The sequence below is a fragment of the Ictalurus furcatus genome, chromosome 14, assembly GCF_023375685.1.
Source record: "Ictalurus furcatus strain D&B chromosome 14, Billie_1.0, whole genome shotgun sequence".
Classification (NCBI taxonomy): Eukaryota; Metazoa; Chordata; class Actinopteri; order Siluriformes; family Ictaluridae; genus Ictalurus; species Ictalurus furcatus.
This window is the reverse complement of record NC_071268.1, coordinates 22,061,705-22,081,913: the sequence shown is the minus strand read 5'-3', so window position 1 is coordinate 22,081,913 and position 20,209 is coordinate 22,061,705. Positions and strand designations below refer to the sequence as shown.

Below are 20,209 nucleotides of genomic sequence, written 5' to 3'. Positions count from 1 at the left end.
CAAAAACGTGTCAATGAAACAGCACCTGTTGTTATGACAACTATAATATATAAATATCGAACAAAAATAAAATGGAAATAAAATTACCGTGGACAATTACCTTGGTTTGATATTATATGGATTACCTAGAGTATTGCAGCTACATATACCATTCGGATAGAAACAACAGTAAAATGTAATTATTGATCTGTTCCTAATTTGACGATGATTATGAGTGTCCTCATAATTAAGTGACTATGTTTGTTTGGGACATTATACCTCTTATACTATAACTCTTTCATTGGGCTAAAATCACAATCTTAATCTTGGTTTAATCTGTATAACCTGAAACTAAACAAAGTTGTGCTCAGCTCACTGCTAAAATGGAAGCACTTACCAAATCCAGCTTTGTACTACTTTCTATAGGATAGTGTGCATGCTGCTCTGATGTTACTAGTTCATTCATTTGTTTGCTTATTGCTTTTCACACGTTGGCTTTTCAGCTTCATAATATAGCGACCTGTGCATTCAAAAAGTAAAGATTGTCTGTAGGGTTGCCTTTGCTCGGTGTTGTGCTTTCTGCACATTAGCACAAGACGATTCAGCTCTCGTGTAACCCTTATTAGTGAATACATCAAAAAAAGAAGAGGTATTTGTTTGAAAAGGGTTGGTGTTACGTTTCTATTCAGGCTACTTGACTGCCTAAATACTTCAATGAATCCAACTGTATTTCCACTCCTTTTTTGATTTGCAAAACATTTTAACATTTTTCAAGGGTTATATATATATATATATATATATATATATATATATATATATATATATATATATATATATATATATTATAGTACTTCCATTGTAGACTGTCCATTTTTAACTGTAGGATCTGTTGACCACATGCACTTAATTTGCTTGTTCTCTTTCGCCTTCTCCCCCTCTTTCCCTCTCGCTCTCTCCCCCTCTCTCTCATTCCATCAGGGTAAAAGTCGGTTTTCTAAAAGCAGTCCTATCACGCCTTCTCCACCCACAAGTCCGCTGTCACCTGTGGTCACTGAAGGTGTACCAAATGTACCAAATGTACCAAATGAAGATAGGGCGGAGTCAGGAATGAGCGAACAGCAACAGGCAGCGATGCAGCAAGAAGAAAAAGTGCTTTCTCAGCAAATAGAAAACTTACAGAAAGAGAAGTCAGTATCCATCTCTCTCTCTGTCTCTCTCTCTCTCTCTCTCTCTCTCTCTCTCTCTCTCTGTCAGACTGTACTCACATTTCTCTGTTTGTGACTTTTTAGGGAGGAGCTTACATTTGAAATGTTGGCATTGGAGCCGCGCACATCTGATGATGAGCTGCTAGAATCGGAGGCGTCTATAGGAACAGCAGACAGCTCAGAGAACCTAATAGCTGAACAGGAAGGAGCAACAGAGGCCTGGGGTAACTCAACTGTTCAGCTATACAACTAAACTGTGCATGCTGTTTTATCCAATCAAGTAGACTAATGCTGTTTTCATGATTTATCGATTGGATGACTCAGATAACTGCTCTTTAATTCCAGTTCACTAATACAACTGTTTTTAATTTGATTTTTTTTATGGTTTATTTGGAACTAGTCTTGTTTGCCTTACCTGTATAGTTGTATGTACAAGCAGTGGACACTAGATGGCAGTGAAGTTAAATTAAACACACACACACACACAGACACACACACACACACACACACACACACACAGACACACACACACACACACACACACACACAAGGAAAGGATAGCTTTGCACAAATGTCCTGAATCCAAATTAGTGCTACATGAAAACGTTACAGACATTAGCCTTCATTCTTGATAAAAGATTTTAAAAATCCCACTAGTAAGCACAGAAACACCAAAGACACTACATCTGTCTACAGCCTTGATGGTAGACCTGCCCTCACTCAGATGTCATCTGCTTTGACCCCCCCCCCCCCCCCCTTCTTTTCCTCATGCTTAGGAAAGGAGAAATGGTGATAATTCAGTTCAAGCAGTGTTGGGTAATAAGTAACCCTGATGTGACCTGAGCTTAAGCGCTTTTAGGAGGTATATGATCATATTTCTCAATGATAAAATAATCCTGCTTAAATTTAAATCACATCACTGTTTGGCACCTCGCTATCTTAGTAAACTGCTTCTCCCCTACAACCCGAGCCGCTCTCTCAGGTCCTCTAGGCTCGGACACCTCTCTGTCCCTAGATCGCGTCTGTCTACCATGGGTGACAGGTCTTTCAGTGTTGTAGCACCCAAGATCTGGAATTCACTCCGTCTGACTCTTCACAGCATCACATCCATCTCTGAGTTCAAACACCAACTTAAAACGTATCTGTTTTCTCAGTGTTGTTAGTCCTAATGTCTTGCTATGCATTTTGCTCTTAGTGACTGTACTACCTGTACATGTGTTTTTTTATTTTTTGTGTTTGATTGTTCATTGTTTTTCACATGTTTTGTTTGTCCACGATTGTTCATTGTTTATGTAATATTGTATTGCTATTGTAAAGCGTCCTTGAGCTGTGGAAAGGCGATATATAAATTAAACATATTATTATTATTGTTAGCGGAAGAATTGTCAAATCTTATCCTGGGAAACATCCCATGGTGGAATCAAATGGCGTATATGCCGGATGTAAACAATGTGTGCACTTCGTAAATTGGCTCATAAGGGGGCGACGGCTGGCTAAAAGCTGCTTATCAGCGTTTTGCACGTCACTCACCGTGAAGGTAGGTGCACAGTACAGATGAGAAACATTATTAACGCGAGGTTGACGCGATGACACATCATCAAGACATGTTTGAAAAAATTGAGCATTCATAAGCCCATTTTGTGCTTTTCTAAATCCAGCTTGTACCTAAATCAAACAAACAACAACAAAAAAAAAAGATTTTGGCTTTGGTCATCCTTTGGAGAAGATGGGGGGGAAAACATGTCCCAGTTTTGCCACTGATCATCTATAGGCAACCGAAAGTCCTGTGAAACATGACCTTCTGAAAAGGCTGCAAGATACACATTAAGTGTGTAAAGGCTTTATGCTTGTCCAACAAACCTTGAACCCATTCCTTCTCATATTTCTCAAATTTCTTAGCATCCATTGAAGCTGTACTGCAGAAGGAGCGTAGCGCTCTAAATAGTGGCATTTGTGAGGACAGTAACTGCCACAGAATTTACCTCTTTTGAAGGAAAGTGAAAGCGAACCAATCAGGAGAGAGATTAAATACAGGTGGGTGTCTTAGTAAGGTTTTGGGCCACCATGAGCCACCAGAAGAGCTTCGGTGTGCCTTTGCATAGATTCTCTGGAACTGTACAGTGCTGACGGAAAACACTTCCAAAAGATATTGCCACCATTGGTGTTTTGAAGATGTTCAGAAGGGTTCAGGTCTGGTGAGTGTGAAGGCCATGGCATATTATTTTACTTAGTTTTTATACTACTCAAAACATTCAGTAAGCCCTCGTGTTCTGCGGCTTGGGAACATCCTGGAAGGCACCACTCCCATCAGAATAGGCATGTTCAAGCACAGGATAATAATCCTGCCTTGACACATTGGGTACTTAGAATGAAAACAACACACCTTAATGTGCAAGCTAAACCAAAAATCTGCTTTTAGGTTAACATTTAGGTTTAGTGAAAAACATTCATTAAAGTAAAACATACACTGCCGGTCAAAAGTTTGTGGACACTCGACTGAAATGTTTCTCATGATCTTAAAAACCTTTTGATCTGAAGGTGTGTGATTAAATGTTTGAAATCGGTGTTGTAGACAAAAAATATAATCGTGCCGACATATTCATTTCTTTCATTAGAAAACTATCATTTTATTTACAAACAAATATTTTTCAACGGACGACTCGGAGCGAAATATTCAGAGAAGCAGCCGATAAGAGTCCAGCGTCGGTGTGAACTCCTTTAATACTGTTTAAAAAGCATCTCAGGGGAGATTCCTCAAGAAATCGGGTGAGAAAACGCCAAGAATACATCTCTGGAAATTCTAGACAAAAGGGCGTCTACTTTGAAGATGATAAAATATTAAATTATTTTGATTTATTTTGGATTTTTTATCACAACATAATTCCCATAGTTCCATTTGTGTTCCTGCAGAGTTTTGATGACTTTAATATTATTATTCTACAATGTGGGGAAAATAAAGAACGAGTGTGTCTAAACTTTTTACCGGTAGTGTGTGTGTGTGTGTGTGTGTGTATAAATATTTGGCAATGACCAAGAATCTTTTATGGCTTGTGTGTGAAAGGTTGATTTATCCAACCATACTAATGTTTGAAAGAGAACTTGAAAAACTCTGAACTTGGAAAAAAAACTTTCATTTTTTGTGGGAATCCAATTCAGATATTAGTACAAGTCATGTGACCTGTATTTATTCAGATAATGTATATAGTTTGCAAGTGTAAGAACATGACCCAGATGGAGACTAAGACAAATGACTAAGACTGAAAGTGAACAATCCTTGGGCAAGGTCTAGTTTCTAGAACGTTAATGTGCCGATTATTGCAGCACTGTCACTTGGAAAAACTTCCAGATTAAGCACAAGGGTTATATATGCATGGAAAACTACTCCACAAAGTTTAAGAATTTTAAATAAGATCACGTGAAAAAAATTCTCCATAGTTATCACCTATCCATCACTCCGTAGTAACTGATATGTAACTAAGTGGCTGTGCTGTTTTCTGTGTATTGGCCTGATACTTGCTCTTACACGAAACTGCCTTCTACATTTCCTTTTCAGAGAAAAGCTGCTCCAGCGTTCGCTCCCGTAAGTCCGAGTCCAAAAGCAGACGGGCTTTACGCCGCCAGCCTGAATCTCTGGATTCGGTAGACTCGGCCGTCGCTTCTCTCTCCTCCAGCTCATCCACTCCTCACTACCGTTTCCGCTCGTCCTCCTCTGGCCCTCTCTTCTCTTCCCCCTCCTCCTCAGAACGCGCGCAGCACCTCTATCCTGAGCAGGAGGAATCAGACATAGACACGTTAACCACCCGTTGCTCTTCCAGCTCAGAGAAAACACGGCCCAGGAGCAGAGGCAACCGGAGCTGCCCACCCAAATCCAGAGAGCCTGGAGAAGGAGGAGGGAGGAGGAGAGACACTGATTTCAGCCCCGTGCAGCCTCTGGTGCTATATGGCAGTAAAGAGTTTATGGTGTAAAGACGAGGGTGAGATCCGTTAATGTCAGATATCTACTTTCCTCAGAGCAGAGCCGAGACCTCTGAAAATACAGGCTGCTTACTAATAGACAGTAGATTATAGCTTGAGAGGTATAGAATATGGAGGGATAAGAAAGAAGAGGTATGCTGAAAGTGAACCTGCCAAAGCTAAACCCTGACATGCACATGATGCACCCTGCTGTAGAGTGGACCTGCTGGACTGGTCCTATTCTCACCGCTTCACTTTTACCTGTCCATCCTCATGTTTACAAAACTGAGCCAATACGAAGTCATCCGGCTTCAACAGACTGCACAGTGCTTTGCTAACATTACCCCCTCCCCCCCCCCCACCATATCGAGATGTCAGTACGTCAGACATTGATAATGTATTAAATATGTAAGATAATATTATTGTATCACTCCAACGGTAAAGAATCATTGTACATAAAACAATGCAGCGCTGCTGGATGGTCCACGTGAAAAGTGTTTACTTGTCTTGAATTTTTTGCAATGATGTGTGTGTGTGTGTGTGTGTGGGTTTTTTTTTTTTTTACATACGTTTGTGACAAATGTGTCTCGTAAGCTTGTTTGCTAGGTTTTGCGTTTGAGTCACTTTAAAAAAAAATAAAATTTTAAGATATGTATCACTAGAGAGGACAAAATGACAGATGATCAGAACAGCCATGATGTAGCTATTTCCATTCATAGCCATATTGCGTTGGAATACGACCAGATAACACGTCGTCTTCTCTGTTTCCTCTTTGTGTTTAATCTGCATTCGTTGTGACCAAGTCAAGACTTGAAATATTTCTACTTTATCTCACTTATCTTATGTTTTTGCTTTAAATATGATTTCTAATATATTCTTTCAATGCGCCTTCTTTTCTGTATCCTTGTATACATTACTTTTGTCCTGAGAGCCATTTTTTTTTATTATTATTTTTTTTTTTTCCCATGCCTTCTGCAGCCTTTGCTTGTGTCTGTACTGTGTCCTCTTTATAAAAAGGGAACTATTTTCCCCGGCAGTATGGTTAGAGAGTTGTAAGTACAATCCACTCATAATTGTCCTACACATCTGAGCCTCATACTGCTGAATGTTTACACTAGTAAACAGAACATTAAGCCACAAAGCCATTTAACCGGAATGATCAAGTACTCGTATAGAAGCACACTTGATCAGTCACTTCACAGTATATACTCTAGTGTATTTAATGAATATTAGCATCGTCACCCAGAAAAGGGTTCCGCTGAAATCGTTTACTCTTGAATATGTCTGGTTACAGTTAACTCCTATAATCTGTGTGATGCCTGTATAAACTTCACTAGGGTGGAATCGGTCAAGCAGTATGCAGCTATGTCTTTTATCCAAACTTTTCTTTCCTTCCGTTGCAAGCAGTTTTTGAAGGATTAGAGTTGTAGTCTTGCCATATGATCTTGTGTGTCTGTTTGGCCTTTGTCTGAAATCTGGACATAACATCGATACGTTTCATTTCCAACTTAACTTTACAGATCTGGGCAAAGGATCAAGAGAAAATGGCATGTTCGTTGTAAGTGAATGTACTGACCACTGGAAAGCACGCTTCACTCTCTTTTTCTATTCTTTTGTTTTTTTTTGTTTTTTTTTTTGCATTTCTGTATTTCAAATCCATGTGGAGTGTAGGTCAGGAACAACACTGTTTGTTTTAAATGGATATATTATCCTGTTTGTGACTCTGCGTTTGAAGAAATCGGTGTGTGCATTAATTATTTTTCCAAACGTTATTATTATTATTATTATTATTATTATTATTATTGCCGATTGTGCAATTTGTGTATTATTTCCTTAATGGACAAATCTGTTTATGGATGTAAAAAGAATATAATGAACACCCACTTATTAAAAAAAAAAAAAAAAAAAAAAAAAGTTGATGAACACATTGTCTCATAAAAGGAAAAATAAAAACATCTTTGTAAATGAAATGAATGGATTTTGAGATTAGAAAACAGCCATGCTTCTGACTGAAACTGAAATCTGGAGAGAAGCATGCTCTCTCTCTCTCTCTCTCTGTCAGTCTCTGGCTCTCTCTCTTCCTCTCTCTCTCTCTCTGTCCGTCTCTGGCTCTCTCTCTGTCAGTCTCTGGCTCTCTCTCTTCCTCTCTCTGTCAGTCTCTGGCTCTCTCTCTTCATCTTTCTATCTCTAGGTCAATCTCTCTTCCTCTCTCTTTCAATCTTTCTCTCGCTTCCTCTCTCTGCCACTCTGTGTCAATCTATCTCTTCCTTTCTCTTTCAATCTCTCTCTCCCTCCCACTCTCTCTCTCTCTCTCTCTCTCTCTCTCTCTCTCTCTCTCTCAGTGCGTGTTCAGGCTTGTATTCAGGGCGGGGTCCACTGATCTGCTCTAGCTCTCTGAATGTAGTCAGATTGCTGTCAGGTTTGTCATCTCAGAAGCAGATGGGAATGATCAGACACCGACTCTCTTGTGCACTGAGCTGTTCTGCGTGTTGATCATGTGTTTTCTGTGGTTTCACCCGTTCAGTGTGTTCCAGCGGCTCTTCTCCAGGCACTCCCCTGGTACAGTAACACTCTTTGTATGTGCTGTGGTGAAATGAACATGTCGTTAAGTAGGTGTCGGTCTGTATGAAGTCCGGTAGAAGTTTGCTGTTCTGGAAGTTGAAAGGAGAATGCAGAGGAAACAGTAATGAATCATGTTTACAGGTGTCACTCATGGCGGGGAAGAGACGCTGGTGTTTTTTGATCTGGAAACTACAGGCCTGAGTAAGTCTGAGGAGGAGTATAAACGCAGAGTTCCGATTGTTTTTCATTGTTGTGTGTGATGATTTCTTGATCCTGTGAGGAGTTTTGTACGGAAGTGCTGTGTGGATATTTCGACGTGAAATAACAAGTCATTAAGTCGAAATAACGACATAACACTTGAATACAACTTGTGTGCTTGTGCTGTGTGTGTGTGTGTTTGTACGTCCTGGATTACCTATTTCTATTCACGTGACATTTGATGACGCAGCAGTTACACATCTCTGTTTACTCCAGTGTTTAACCCCTAATACTCCACACTAGGCTTTCAGATACTGGATTTACTGGGGGAGGGGTGGGTTTGTGTGTGTGTGTATATATATATATGTATATATGTATATATATATATATATATATATATATATATATATATATATATATGTGTATATATGTGTGTGTGTGTGTGTGTGTGTGTGTGTCTATATATGTGTGTGTGTGTATGTATATATATATATATATATATATGTGTGTGTGTGTATATAAACCATATAACTATAGTAGTTATAAACCATAGTTATATCAATACCATAGTTACTACATTAAACCCATGGTAATTTCAGTACTGATGAGATTATGGAACGTTTCTCCTTATTATGACGTTGAGAATCATATATTTTTTTTACTCAACTGTGGTGGAAACGGTATGATGTTTAGTATGATATTTCCCAGCCAAAAAAAACAAAAAAAAACAATAGAAACCCTCAGAGATTTTGTAATGGTTATCATGAGAATTGTATTGGTTTTAATGGAAACTGTAATGGTCCCTGTGGGTCTCTACTAGTAATTTGTTGCCTTCTTTTGGTGGCATGTTATGTCTAGTGGATACCATTAAGAATCTTATTGGGTTTTTTTTTTTTGTTTCAGCAGGGTCGTCATTATGCGTGCATTGTTTTATTTCGTAGATTTACTTGCCAGGCAAGAAATAGTGAAGCAGCAGTAGACACATCGGGAGTCATGACTTTAAATGGAGCTCATGTGAGCAGAGCACTGCAGTGTGACAGAGCTGTGGGCAAGTTGCATAAGCAGTCACATGAGAGTAGTTTATTTGTGCTGAGTTTGAGTTCACTGAATAACCTTACACACTGATAACACTAATCACCAGATTACACAGTGACAACATGTCATATTAAGTATAAGTGGAATTCTGGTAGTGTTTCAGAGACATTCATGTGAGTATGTGCTGCTGAGGGATCGAAGGGATCAAAAGGGATAAAAATTTTGTGCACAACTCGAGGTCCTTAAAAGCAAGGTTGGAGTGGAAGAACTCGAGTGTCCTGCACAGAGCCCCTGACCTCAACCCGACTGAACACTGTTGGGATGAACTGGAACACCGACTGCACCCCAGACCTCCTCACACAATCTCACTAATGCTCTTGTGGTTGGATGGGCAAATTCTTACAGTCACACTCCAAAATTTAGTGGAAAGCCTTCCCAGAAGAGTGGAGGTTATTATAACAGCAAAGGGGGACTAAATCTGGAATGGGATGTAATAAGCACGTATGGGTCATACGTTTAACACACTTAATACTGTTTCACTTTATAGTATACAGGTGTAAAAGAGTAATGGTTTATAATCACACTATCCAGCATCATCCAGATGAGGATGTGTTCCCTTTTGAGTCTGGTTCCTCTCAAGGTTTTTTCCATCAGCTCAGGGAGATTTTACTTGCAAATGTCCCCTGTGGCTTGTGTATTTGGGATCTGAACCTAAAGCTACAAGCAGTAGGTCAAGCAGTTTAACTTGTGGCTTCAATTTATATAAAAATAATAATAATAATAAATACCCAACATACCGTAAGACAAGAGATATAATGTTTCAGCTTTATTCAGGGCAGTGGTAGACCAACCTTCGGCTGCTACATATGTAGATTGTATTCATTCACTCATGAGTCCATGTGCATTAAAAAAAAATCTGCAAAATGATTCAATGTAAATGTGTATTAAATATGAATGATTCTGAACCTTAAATCTCTTTCCAGACACCTCTGAATGTGATATAGTTCAGCTGTCAGCCATCAGTGGAGAGAGGATCTTTAATGTCTACATTTTACCTCGCTGCCCTATAGACTACGGTGCCTCCAGAGTTACAGGCCTGACCATACGCAGCAGGAAACTGCTTCTAGATGGACAGCAAGTGCAAACGGTCCCATTAAGAGAGGCTCTTAATTTGTTCATCTCCTTCCTTAAAACCTTCAGCAGACCAGTTCTGGTGGGCCACAACTGTAAACGGTTTGACTGTCCAATTCTGCTGCGAATCATGACCGAGTTTAATCTGCTGAAGGAGTTTCAGGATGTGGTGTCAGCTTACCTGGATACATTGCTGCTCAGTAAGCAGATGTTTATGCTCCAGAAGTATTCTCAGCCCTTCCTGGTCCAGCATTTCCTCCAAAAATCCTACAGAGCTCATGACGCTACAGAGGATGTGCGAGCTCTACAGGAGCTCTTTAGAGTCTGGAGGCCAAGCACAGACCTGGTAAATGAGCACAAGTTTATCTAATAGCTCAAATAAGTCAGGGGAGTTTGGGGTCAGTTATAAAAGGGACCAGTTGTATTACTCGCAATTGCTTCAATCAGGAATACGCTTATAGTGATGACAAAAGTCAAAATTTTGTTGCATGAAAGTCATTTTCTTCATCTGGAGAACATTTTGAATGATGGGTTCATCTTCTATGCAAAACAGGCTAGTTTTAATCACTATCTACAGTGGTGCTTGAAAGTTTGTGAACTCCTAGGAATTTTCAAATGAGATGAAAATATCATACTTTAAGGAAAATTATTCAATATGACATGTATGTGAACCTTTGCGTTCAGTATCTGGTGTGACCCCCTTGCGCAGCAATAACTGAAGCAAAACGTTTCCGGTAACTGTTGATCAGTCCTGCACGTCGGCTTGGTGGAAATTCTAAAGGGTTCACAAACTTTCAAGCACCACTGTAGTTTGATGATAACTAACAATGCTGAGCTGGTTAGTTAACCATATGGACAGTTATCAGATTTCAAGATAGTTTAATTTTTAAATATATTTAGCAAAACTCAAAAGAGAGTCCACGTAGCTGAGAAACGGTTACCTTACCGAAAAACTTCGTAGACCCGAGTCATGACACACTCAGTTGTCTCCACCCCTTGGACTCTTGGCTCGACTTACACCCAAGTAGGAGACGTTGGATCAGGTGTGCACCACCCCATGGACCTTTTGTTCTGAAGTGTGGGATACTTGCATTTTTTAAAAATTATAAGATTTACAAAAATATGATAAATATTAAATAAACTGACCCCACTCACCTAAGATTTTAGTTTGAGAGCTATTAATAACACCTAAAGTCATATTTACAGCTGCATGTATTCTGCTGTATGATGGTTTTGAAATTGTTTCCACCAACAAGTGGCACATTTATATAAAAATGTTATATAAATAAGTGAGGAAAATATTTTACCACTAAAGATATTTTTAACAAATCACTCAATAATGCATTTGAATTTTTTTAATGTTCCATTTAATTTTTTTAAAACAGTCTTAAGGAACGGATTCCTTTTACAAGAATTTGAACGACATTTTTGTAACATGTATAAAAGTTCTCTTCACCTTCCAGCAGCTGGGAATAAAATACTTGCTGAGTCAAAGCTCAAGTCTGTGGAGAAATGATGTTTGTGTAGCCGTCCATCCTGTTACCTGTCCACCAAGCTCCTCCCTCTTTCCGTGTGAAATTAGGAAAAGGTGAAACAGAGGTCAAAAGAGCTAGCATCAACTAACTTCTGTCAAAATCACTGCTCGTTCAGTGAAGAGAAATGAGGTCATCTTCAACTTTTTCATCACATGATCATTACAACTGTCTAATTTGTGAGTACCAAATACCTGTACAAGAGATTAGAACTGTTTTTAGTCTAGATTACAATGTCATGCAGGTTTACTTCCTGTTGATCTAAATTCCTTTCACCTGAAATGAAGCTCGTGTGACGCTGAACTTGAAGCGTCACATTCCGATTTCAATTCCCGTGACACAAAGCTGTGACAATAGTTCTAGCTTTTCTCACTTTCATGATAAGCAGCAGGTTTGGCAAATTCCTAAAAAAATAACTTCTGGTAAATAACTGAAATGTTAACAAGGAAGACCACAAGAAGTCAAAACCACAAACCTCCACGGTGGTCATTATTCCAGTAGCAGACTGGACTCAGCTCTAAAATAAGGATTTTATGATTGAAAGGCAGCACTGACGTTGATTGATGTTTAAAATGTTTAATGAAAATGCACGGAGCTACCAAACTTCTTGGTATGGTATTTTATTACAAATGTCATACTGTTTAAATGTCATTACTCGTTTGGGGGGAAAAAAAAAACAAACAAAAAAAAAGAAGATTTAATCGTCACGATGTTAAATAGAACAAGAAGCAGTAAGGTGATTTTCAGAGATAATTCAACGAAACTGTTAATGTAGCTGGCAGTAACTTGGTGTTATCACTGCCTTTCAGCATGCCATAAAATTCAATTCCATTCACCGGCAGCCATCTCAGTCTAAACTTGGGCAAAAATTCAAACCTAAATCGGTCAACAAATAGAATAAACGTCTTTCAGCTTATCCGGATTTCCACGAACGTCACATCGAAGGGGCTTTGAGAGCTGAAGTGCAGTTATTGACAGTTACAGGTTAGGAGGAATCTCTCTTCAGGGGGTCACTTTTAAGGCCTACAGCTTACAAACAAAAAAGGTGTTTGTTTTTTTTGAGTGTCCCGTTCGACCGAAACACAAGCCGGGACAAATTTAATCAGCCATTTGCACGTCTTCTGCCAGTTTCTGCACCATCTTCTCCTCCAGCTTTTTGGCTTGTCCTACATAAGGAGAAAGGGAGTGAATACACATGTTCACATCACAGTAGGCCGCTGTAGCGCTTTAAAAACATGCACATTACACTCGTTCATACAACGACCAGTTCTGTGTGCGCACTTCCATAATCTAACAAGAAAAAACACTGTTTTAGTTCTGACACCATAAGAAATGTTTAAAAAAAAACAGAAACGGAAAGAAAAAAAAAGCCACCCTGCATAAGATTTTTTTTTTTTTTAAATGACTCCGCCTACAGCATACAGTCCAACAAACACCAGACTATTCAGAGAAGCAGTTAATTGTACTTTCTCCATAACTAGTCATAAAGAAAAACCAGACTTAAATGAGACTTAAGCACCAAACATGATTTGAAATTTTGTTGTTTCAGTCCTGTGTGTAATTACGTTTAATCTTTACAGGCTCAAATACATGTTTATGGATTAACAATTCTGTCAGAAATCTAAAATGTATTAATTAGTTATTCTAAAGAATAACAGCATTTCCTTTTACAGTTAAAAAAAAAAAAGTATTAACATTTTGCAGATTCTGCAAGCCGTACGTACATTTATGAGCACGATTCTCTAATAATCGACGGTCTCGCAAGTAATTCATCAACTACGCGTTTCATCACCTAGAGACGTGCTTCATGTCTCTACATAAAGGTTTAAATCAGCCATGGCAATAATGTTGGATCACATTTACTGTACACAGAGCTTATCTTTATCCATGTCCACAGGAAACCTGTTTTATATTTAAGAGAGTGTGTATACACGTATTTTTTGCCCGAACGCACGTGTAAACTGACATCACACGTCACTCACCTGCATGCGATGCTCTGATGAGGTGGATATTTTTCTTGACTTCGTTGATGGCTTCTGCCTTCTCCAGCTCTTTGCCCTTCTTCAATCTTGGGTGGGGGGGGAATAAATAAAAAAAAAATTACAAACTTGTTTCAAAAACATAGATTTTGGACATTTCTGCCCTCTATGAAATAAAGCACCTCTCACTGGCCATGCATCCTATTTTCTAATACCACGTTGTGATAATCATTAAGGTTTTAAAAGCCAGACACATACACAGACAGAACAGTCTCACCTGTTCATGATAAAGCGAGCCTGTCGCTTCTGTTTGATGCTCTCTACCTTCTTCATGGCCTCCACTGGAAACGGAAAAACAAAGCAATTACTCAAAAATGCGTCTTTGTTAGAGAACACAAACAACTGTACTTGATCCGTCAGGAATAAAACGGACGGGGTGTGCCGTTCTAGGAAAATAACAAAACAGCAGGACGGTGTGATACTGTTCTTTTCCAATAACAGCGTATAATAATGTCCTGAAGTGCTTTATTCCTCCACCACCACAGCAATTTAATATATATATATATATATATATATATATATATATATATATATATATATATATATATATATATATATATATATATATATATATATATATATTATAGAGTGACACGTATTTATAGTATAGTATACTGTATATGTTAACAGCTACATTTAATGTTGAGGAACATCGGTGTTAGTTTATGTTATCTTTTAAATTCTAACAGCGGTAAACAAACAAAAAGATTATAAATGCAGCTTGTCTTTCTTGTTACCAAGAAATCGCAAAAATCAAAGTACTGAAGACTCTCATGGCAGAAAACCTACAGCTTTACAGAGCAAGGACACGGGAGACTCCAGCATTAAATGTTAAATACACATCTCCTCACAGAAAACGGCACCGTATGAACAATCATACGTTTTCTTTCGTTACATAACAAAAAACCTGTTAATTATTCGTCTTAGATTACGTAGAGCGTCCGCTGGACGAGTCCCTGTATAAGCTGTTAATACAGAAACGATGTTTTAGACTGAGCGCTTTAATATAAACCTGGGATTTGAATTACAGCCAGCACTGCTGTTATAGAACTTTAAATCAACACCTTCTGACCAATCAGATTTGAGAATTCAACAGCGCTGTGGAATAAACATTAATGATTACCTGTCTTGTTCCATAACTCCCTCTGGTATTTAAGAGGAATATTTCGGCGCTTTTCAAACTCCAGTGAGTTATCCTGTAAACACACAAACACACTACATGACGAGGATGACCTTCATTTCTCATTTTTTTAAGTGCTAAACAAGGCAGGTAATGAGCGTGTGCTGTTTTTGGGGGACCATGCCTCTGAGACTGTCTAAAACAAACAACATACCACTGTCAGCTCTTTGCCAGCAGCTTTTCTGAACGCTTTCGTCCACCTGGTCTTTCTTGGATTGCGCTTCTTCTTGAAGTTCTTGTGACATTTTGATCTGCAAAATTTAAACACCTGCAAGAGAAACAAAATCCCATGTTGGAGTGCTGTGTATACGGCAGTACAGAAGGACGAGGGGTGTAATGCTACTGAAGAACAACAGACAATTGGTGTGTCAAATTTTTTTTTAAATATTTTTAAATGTGTAAATAATTGAATAGACTAGCAAGGTGATTTTCCAGTAACACTGACACTTAAACCACTCCTTCTCTACATCAGTATTTGTGAATTAACTCTAGGCCTAGTCTAGATTATTAATAAAGCCGGTCACATATAGATCAGAAGCTACTAAATCATATCGTAGCAGATTCAGGGGCATCGTGAAATATTCAATCCTTGACTAAAGAATAGAAATCAGATCAAATATCGTATCGTACGGTGTGGAACCTGAGGTTCTTGTACAAGGACAAGAACAAGACAATGTGAGGTGCATCTTATGCCTTTAATATTAAATAAAACTCCAAGAACTGCAAGCCAAATAATTATCAAAACAAAAAACCCAACTCTTTTTACTGTCGTTTTGTGAATTTTGCTTGTAGGCTAATCAACTCTGAAAATGAAAATGCAATCCTACACAACTTCAGAGTCTGTGATGATTGGTCATGTGATGTAAAATCTGCCTAGCAACTAAAATTTGGACCAATAAAAAAGCAGTTGGTAGTGTTTGACTGAGACAATGCTATTTAATATTTATTTCTTTGACAGATATCACCTAATAACCTAACTGTCCTGTATTCTTCATGTTAAAAAAAAAAAAACATTCTTTGATACATTTGCACTTTGTATTGTAACTACACATAACGTACTCGCATATTCTGTACATCCCTGGGGGGGGTTTTCCTTTTCTTTTGCACATTCCCATACAATTATTTCTTATTTTTAAACGAGTCACTGAAATGCACAGTCTAAGGACGAGTAGGCCAGGTTTTCATTTCACTGCCGGTTATATACTGTATATAACTATGTATGTGAAAAATAAAAAAAATATTAAAACTTTCCCTGAATGTGATGATATAAGAGAAGTGAACCTGAATGAAGACATGAATGTTGCTTCCCCACCTTTATGTCATGTCTATGGAAAAAGCCTTAAATAACCACAATACCAGATGAAATGACTACATGATATACAGGCAGGTGTAATTTATTATTTCTACAGTATAGGCTCTTAAGCCAGCTCGTGGTGACGTCACATCACCGTGAAAGATCTCCCACTACATGAGATAATCCGACAGCCAGGTAAATAACTACCTATAGAGCAGAATAGCCCTAGCACACTGACCATTACACAAAACAGCTTGTTGGGACACCATTAGTTACTGTTCATCTGATATAATATACATCACGAGGCTCCTGCGTGTGTTAAAGCTTCTCTCCCTCGACGGGAAAATGGCCCCTTTATCTCTTCCTCCATGTTTCACAGCCAGATGTAGTAAAGAAACGATTACCTTGCAGTCATTGCGAACAAACATCATCCCGTGTCCGGGGTAGACCGGTGCGGAGCAAAAATAACACTTCTCAATACGCATTGTGACTAAATAATTATTCTGTTAATCGCCCATGTGTTTATGGTTTCGACATGGACACTGAAAAGGAAGGGGGCTGGCGTCATTTCCGTTGTTTAGATTTTTTTTTTTTTTTAGAACTTTGTCGCCCTCTGTAATGCAGGAGTGGAATCACAGCTTCAGCCACTCAGCTTCATTCCGTCTCTGGAGGTTTTAAAACGACATTAATAACATAATAAAATAGTAGTGAAAATTTTTTTATAAAATAAAAGGAGTAATGATGGAGAGATGAAGCTCTGTGAAGCGCTGAAGCTTTCAAGTTAATCGTGCTGATAAATTGTTCAGGCTGTAAATGCACACTAGCGGCCCCTAGTGGTCGAAATAATATGAGCATGTGCAGAAAAATGTTTTAGATTACACACCTGTAACATTTGTGCCGATAGACAGATAGATAGATAGATAGATAGATAGATAAACATAGATAGATAGACATATAGATAGACAGACAGACAGATGGATAGATAGATAGATAAACAAATAGATAGACATATAGATAGATAGATAGATCAAATCTATGTAAGCCATGTAGATGTACACCATGTCAAATGGGACATTTCATCATCAGAGTATCACTGACCCATCAAAGTCTTCAAAAATCAACTTGTTTGTTACAGGGTTGCTAGTAATAGGGTTGAAGATCCTTGGTAATATTAGCCATTATTCAGTAAAGGATGCTAACTTTGGAACCATCTGTCGCTTATAACGTCATGGCAAACACATTTGTACAACAAATAAATAAATAAGTTCTTTAAATCAACATGTTTTTTGGTTATAATGTTAGAAACAGAGTTGAGATGTTGAACTTCTTTCCTCTTCGCCATTCTGTTAGAAATATTTTAAAAGCATCTATTTATTTGGACTTTGTAATAGAACAATTTTATACAACTATTATTTTTTTATATTCTGTGCATGTATTCTTGGAACATTTATGGCGGGACAAAAAAAAGGTACTCTGTTGGTGGTATGTCCCAAATAAAGAAGAGAATTACATTTTTATTGTAGCATAGATATGAACTTTAAATAATATGTGTGGGTAGAGATGACTTCCTGTATGCTGATAGAGTTTATGCTGTTATTTGCATATACTGTATGTTGTTGCTTTTCTAGCTCGTTGAAGTGACCATGTCTGTAAGATTAAATTAACTGTGTGCTTTAACTGTATGGTGACAGATGAATGTATCCTACCCAGGTGGCAAACTGACACTGGGCCAAAGTCAGTCATTCCATGGGCTGCCAACATCTGGCAACCTTTCAGCCACCTTTACCTTGCCAACACTGACCCAACTTCGGCCATTCTGTTGGGTATCGTCTTCACACATGCTTCAAAGCTCAGCAATACCTTTTTTTTCCCCCTCCAAGAGTAGCTGTTTTAGTGTCTTAACAGTGTTCATCTACAGCAGGGGTGTCCAATCCGACCCACAAAGGGCCGATGTGGGTGCAGGTTTTCATTCCAATCAAGCAGGAGCCACACCTAATTCCACCTGTTTAATGAGTCGAGCTTGGCTTTCAGCAGACTCAGGTGTGGTTTCTGCTTGGTTGGAATGAAAACCTGCACTCTTTCCAGATAAGCTTGGACACCCCTGATCTGCAGTTACTGAAGTAATATTTCCTTCAAAAAACCTTGTTCCAGCATTTAAAAATACTACCTATCTCTCTATAGACAGATCATATTTCACTAATAAGATTTTAACTATCGATCAAAACCGACAGCAAAATACAGAAGACATCCACAACCATGTTTCAGAAATAGATTTATTAAACTGCATTGTTCTGACCACCTTTGGCGTGTATAAAAATGTTAAAGCAGCATATCACTTCAATATTGTTTGTTAATGAGTGCTGGTAACACTTTGGGGAAATCAAACACAAAAACACGGGGATAGTTACAGTATTTCTATAAAGACAAAACACTGCATTTAAAACCCGGTGACAGATTACCGGAACACAACTGTTCAAAGTAAAGAAATTATACTCTTTTTTTAATCTATAACAAAGTTTTAAAAAAAAAACAAAAAAAACAATTTCATTCAACATTTATGGATATAACACATCAGAAGAAAGAATATCGTTATTGAATGAAGGGCCGATAGTGTTTCCTTGTCGATCTGTAGGTTTGTCAGGACTGGCCCATACAAATAATGTACAAAAGTCTAAATAAGAACAGATAAAATACTAATCCAAATAAAGCAGGACAGTCAACAACCCCTTGTGTTTCCTGTTGAGTCAATCCATTCAGTATTATAATCACATTCAGAGAGATCTCCATTTTTAGCATGGCGTGCTGAATATAGCACAGTTTTGTCTGAAATGGACTTTCTAACAGATATGTTGCAGTAGTCAAAACAAGATGCATTTTTAATAAGTATATTAAGCACTACTCGGTATACTAGGGTGACCATAACATTCTTTGGTATAGATTATTTGTCTATTAAACATGTAGAAAAGTGATTTTGTTGCACCTCACTCAAAAGGGTCGTCTCCAAAACTGTTTGATTAAACATCGTAGCAGCCTATGAAATCAAATGTTACCAAGTATAAGCATGATACTGCATATACTGAATTTATCACACTCATAAACATACAGACAGTACAAGTCAAAAGTTTGGACACCCCTGACACCTCGATATTTATTTATATTTCTTAAAAAAAAAAAATGTATGGTTGAAATTTGTCTGTATTTCATTTAGTAGTTTTTAGAAATGAAGCAGCCAACAAGTGCTGAAATGTTCTAGAGACTGTTGGAAAAGCTTCTCAGGTGGCTCCTCATGAAGCTGCTGTACAGTGAACAGTACAAAGCTGACATCACGAGTAGGAGTGTTTAAACTTTTGATTATTGTAATTTCAAAATCACACAGGATCAGGAAGACACTAATAATCGCAATGTTATTCGGCATGTTTGTGTCCAACCCAATTAAAGAAGTAAGCAACTCTTTGGATAATAGCATCTGTCACCACTGCTGGTCATCTACAATCTACAAAAGTAAGGTCAGAAAGTAAAGTACTGCACTCATCGAACAGATAAACGCTAAAGCTAACTTTTTGACTGGGTAAATGAGTTAAAGACAATGAAACTGTATTCTTTGTGGCACTTAAAATATACACAAATATAATTATATATCTTTGGCAGTAACAGTATTTTTTGGCATCGTTCTACAACATTCCTCCAATCGCTCATTCATTCTTTGGATCAGGTATCTTTTATATATTCATATATTGCAAAATGGCCCTGCACTATAAGGCCATTGGGTTTTAAAGCTTTCAAGGTCTGATACACACAAAACATATATACTGTATGTGCATCTCATTTTTGGTTATTTCTTACTTATCACCAAGAAATCAAGAGATAAGAAATAAAGAAATAAGGATTACAAAAGCATACTGAACCTAAAACCTGCCACGGAAAACATACATATACAAATGAATTCCCGAACCGATCTCGACATCGCAAAGAATTCAGAAGAAAATGGAACAACAATATTAAAGCTTTCGTATCTTAAATAAAGTACCACAAAACAAATATGGACCACACTTATGATCCATTAAGAAAAACAGAAGTCCAACACTTCATAAACGTAACAA

General features: G+C 38.0%; 3 protein-coding genes across 9 annotated transcripts in view; 2 read left to right on the top strand and 1 right to left on the bottom strand.

The window, feature by feature from the left end:
• Nucleotides 1-7,286, top strand: part of myo9ab (myosin IXAb) — a 106,883-nt gene extending 99,597 nt beyond the window's left edge. For 6 of the 7 annotated variants that reach the window (XM_053641523.1, XM_053641521.1, XM_053641526.1 and 3 more), the window contains 3 exons: nucleotides 958-1,166; nucleotides 1,269-1,408; nucleotides 4,738-7,286. In XM_053641523.1, the coding sequence (XP_053497498.1) occupies nucleotides 958-1,166; nucleotides 1,269-1,408; nucleotides 4,738-5,150 (762 nt within the window). In that variant the 3' untranslated portion in view covers nucleotides 5,151-7,286. Of the gene's footprint in view, nucleotides 1-957; nucleotides 1,167-1,268; nucleotides 1,409-1,960; nucleotides 2,558-4,737 lie in introns of those variants that run through there. The other variant, XM_053641527.1, reaches the window with a different exon arrangement.
• A 145-nt stretch (nucleotides 7,287-7,431) lies between these two features.
• On the top strand, nucleotides 7,432-11,580 carry plex9.1 (PML-like exon 9.1). Its single transcript, XM_053641531.1, has 3 exons — nucleotides 7,432-7,697; nucleotides 7,842-7,901; nucleotides 9,917-11,580. The coding sequence occupies exons 1-3, from the start codon at nucleotides 7,634-7,636 to the stop codon at nucleotides 10,432-10,434; spliced, it is 642 nt and encodes a 213-aa protein (XP_053497506.1). The 5' UTR covers nucleotides 7,432-7,633; the 3' UTR covers nucleotides 10,435-11,580.
• Nucleotides 11,581-12,156: 576 nt separating this feature from the next.
• rsl24d1 (ribosomal L24 domain containing 1) lies at nucleotides 12,157-16,670 on the bottom strand. The gene is made up of 6 exons (XM_053641532.1): nucleotides 16,514-16,670; nucleotides 14,970-15,083; nucleotides 14,759-14,831; nucleotides 13,853-13,916; nucleotides 13,579-13,664; nucleotides 12,157-12,762 (listed from the first exon to the last, which is right to left on the bottom strand). Exons 1-6 carry the CDS (start codon nucleotides 16,592-16,594, stop codon nucleotides 12,695-12,697), a joined length of 486 nt encoding a protein of 161 aa, XP_053497507.1. The 5' UTR covers nucleotides 16,595-16,670; the 3' UTR covers nucleotides 12,157-12,694.
• Nucleotides 16,671-20,209: the final 3,539 nt, after the last annotated feature.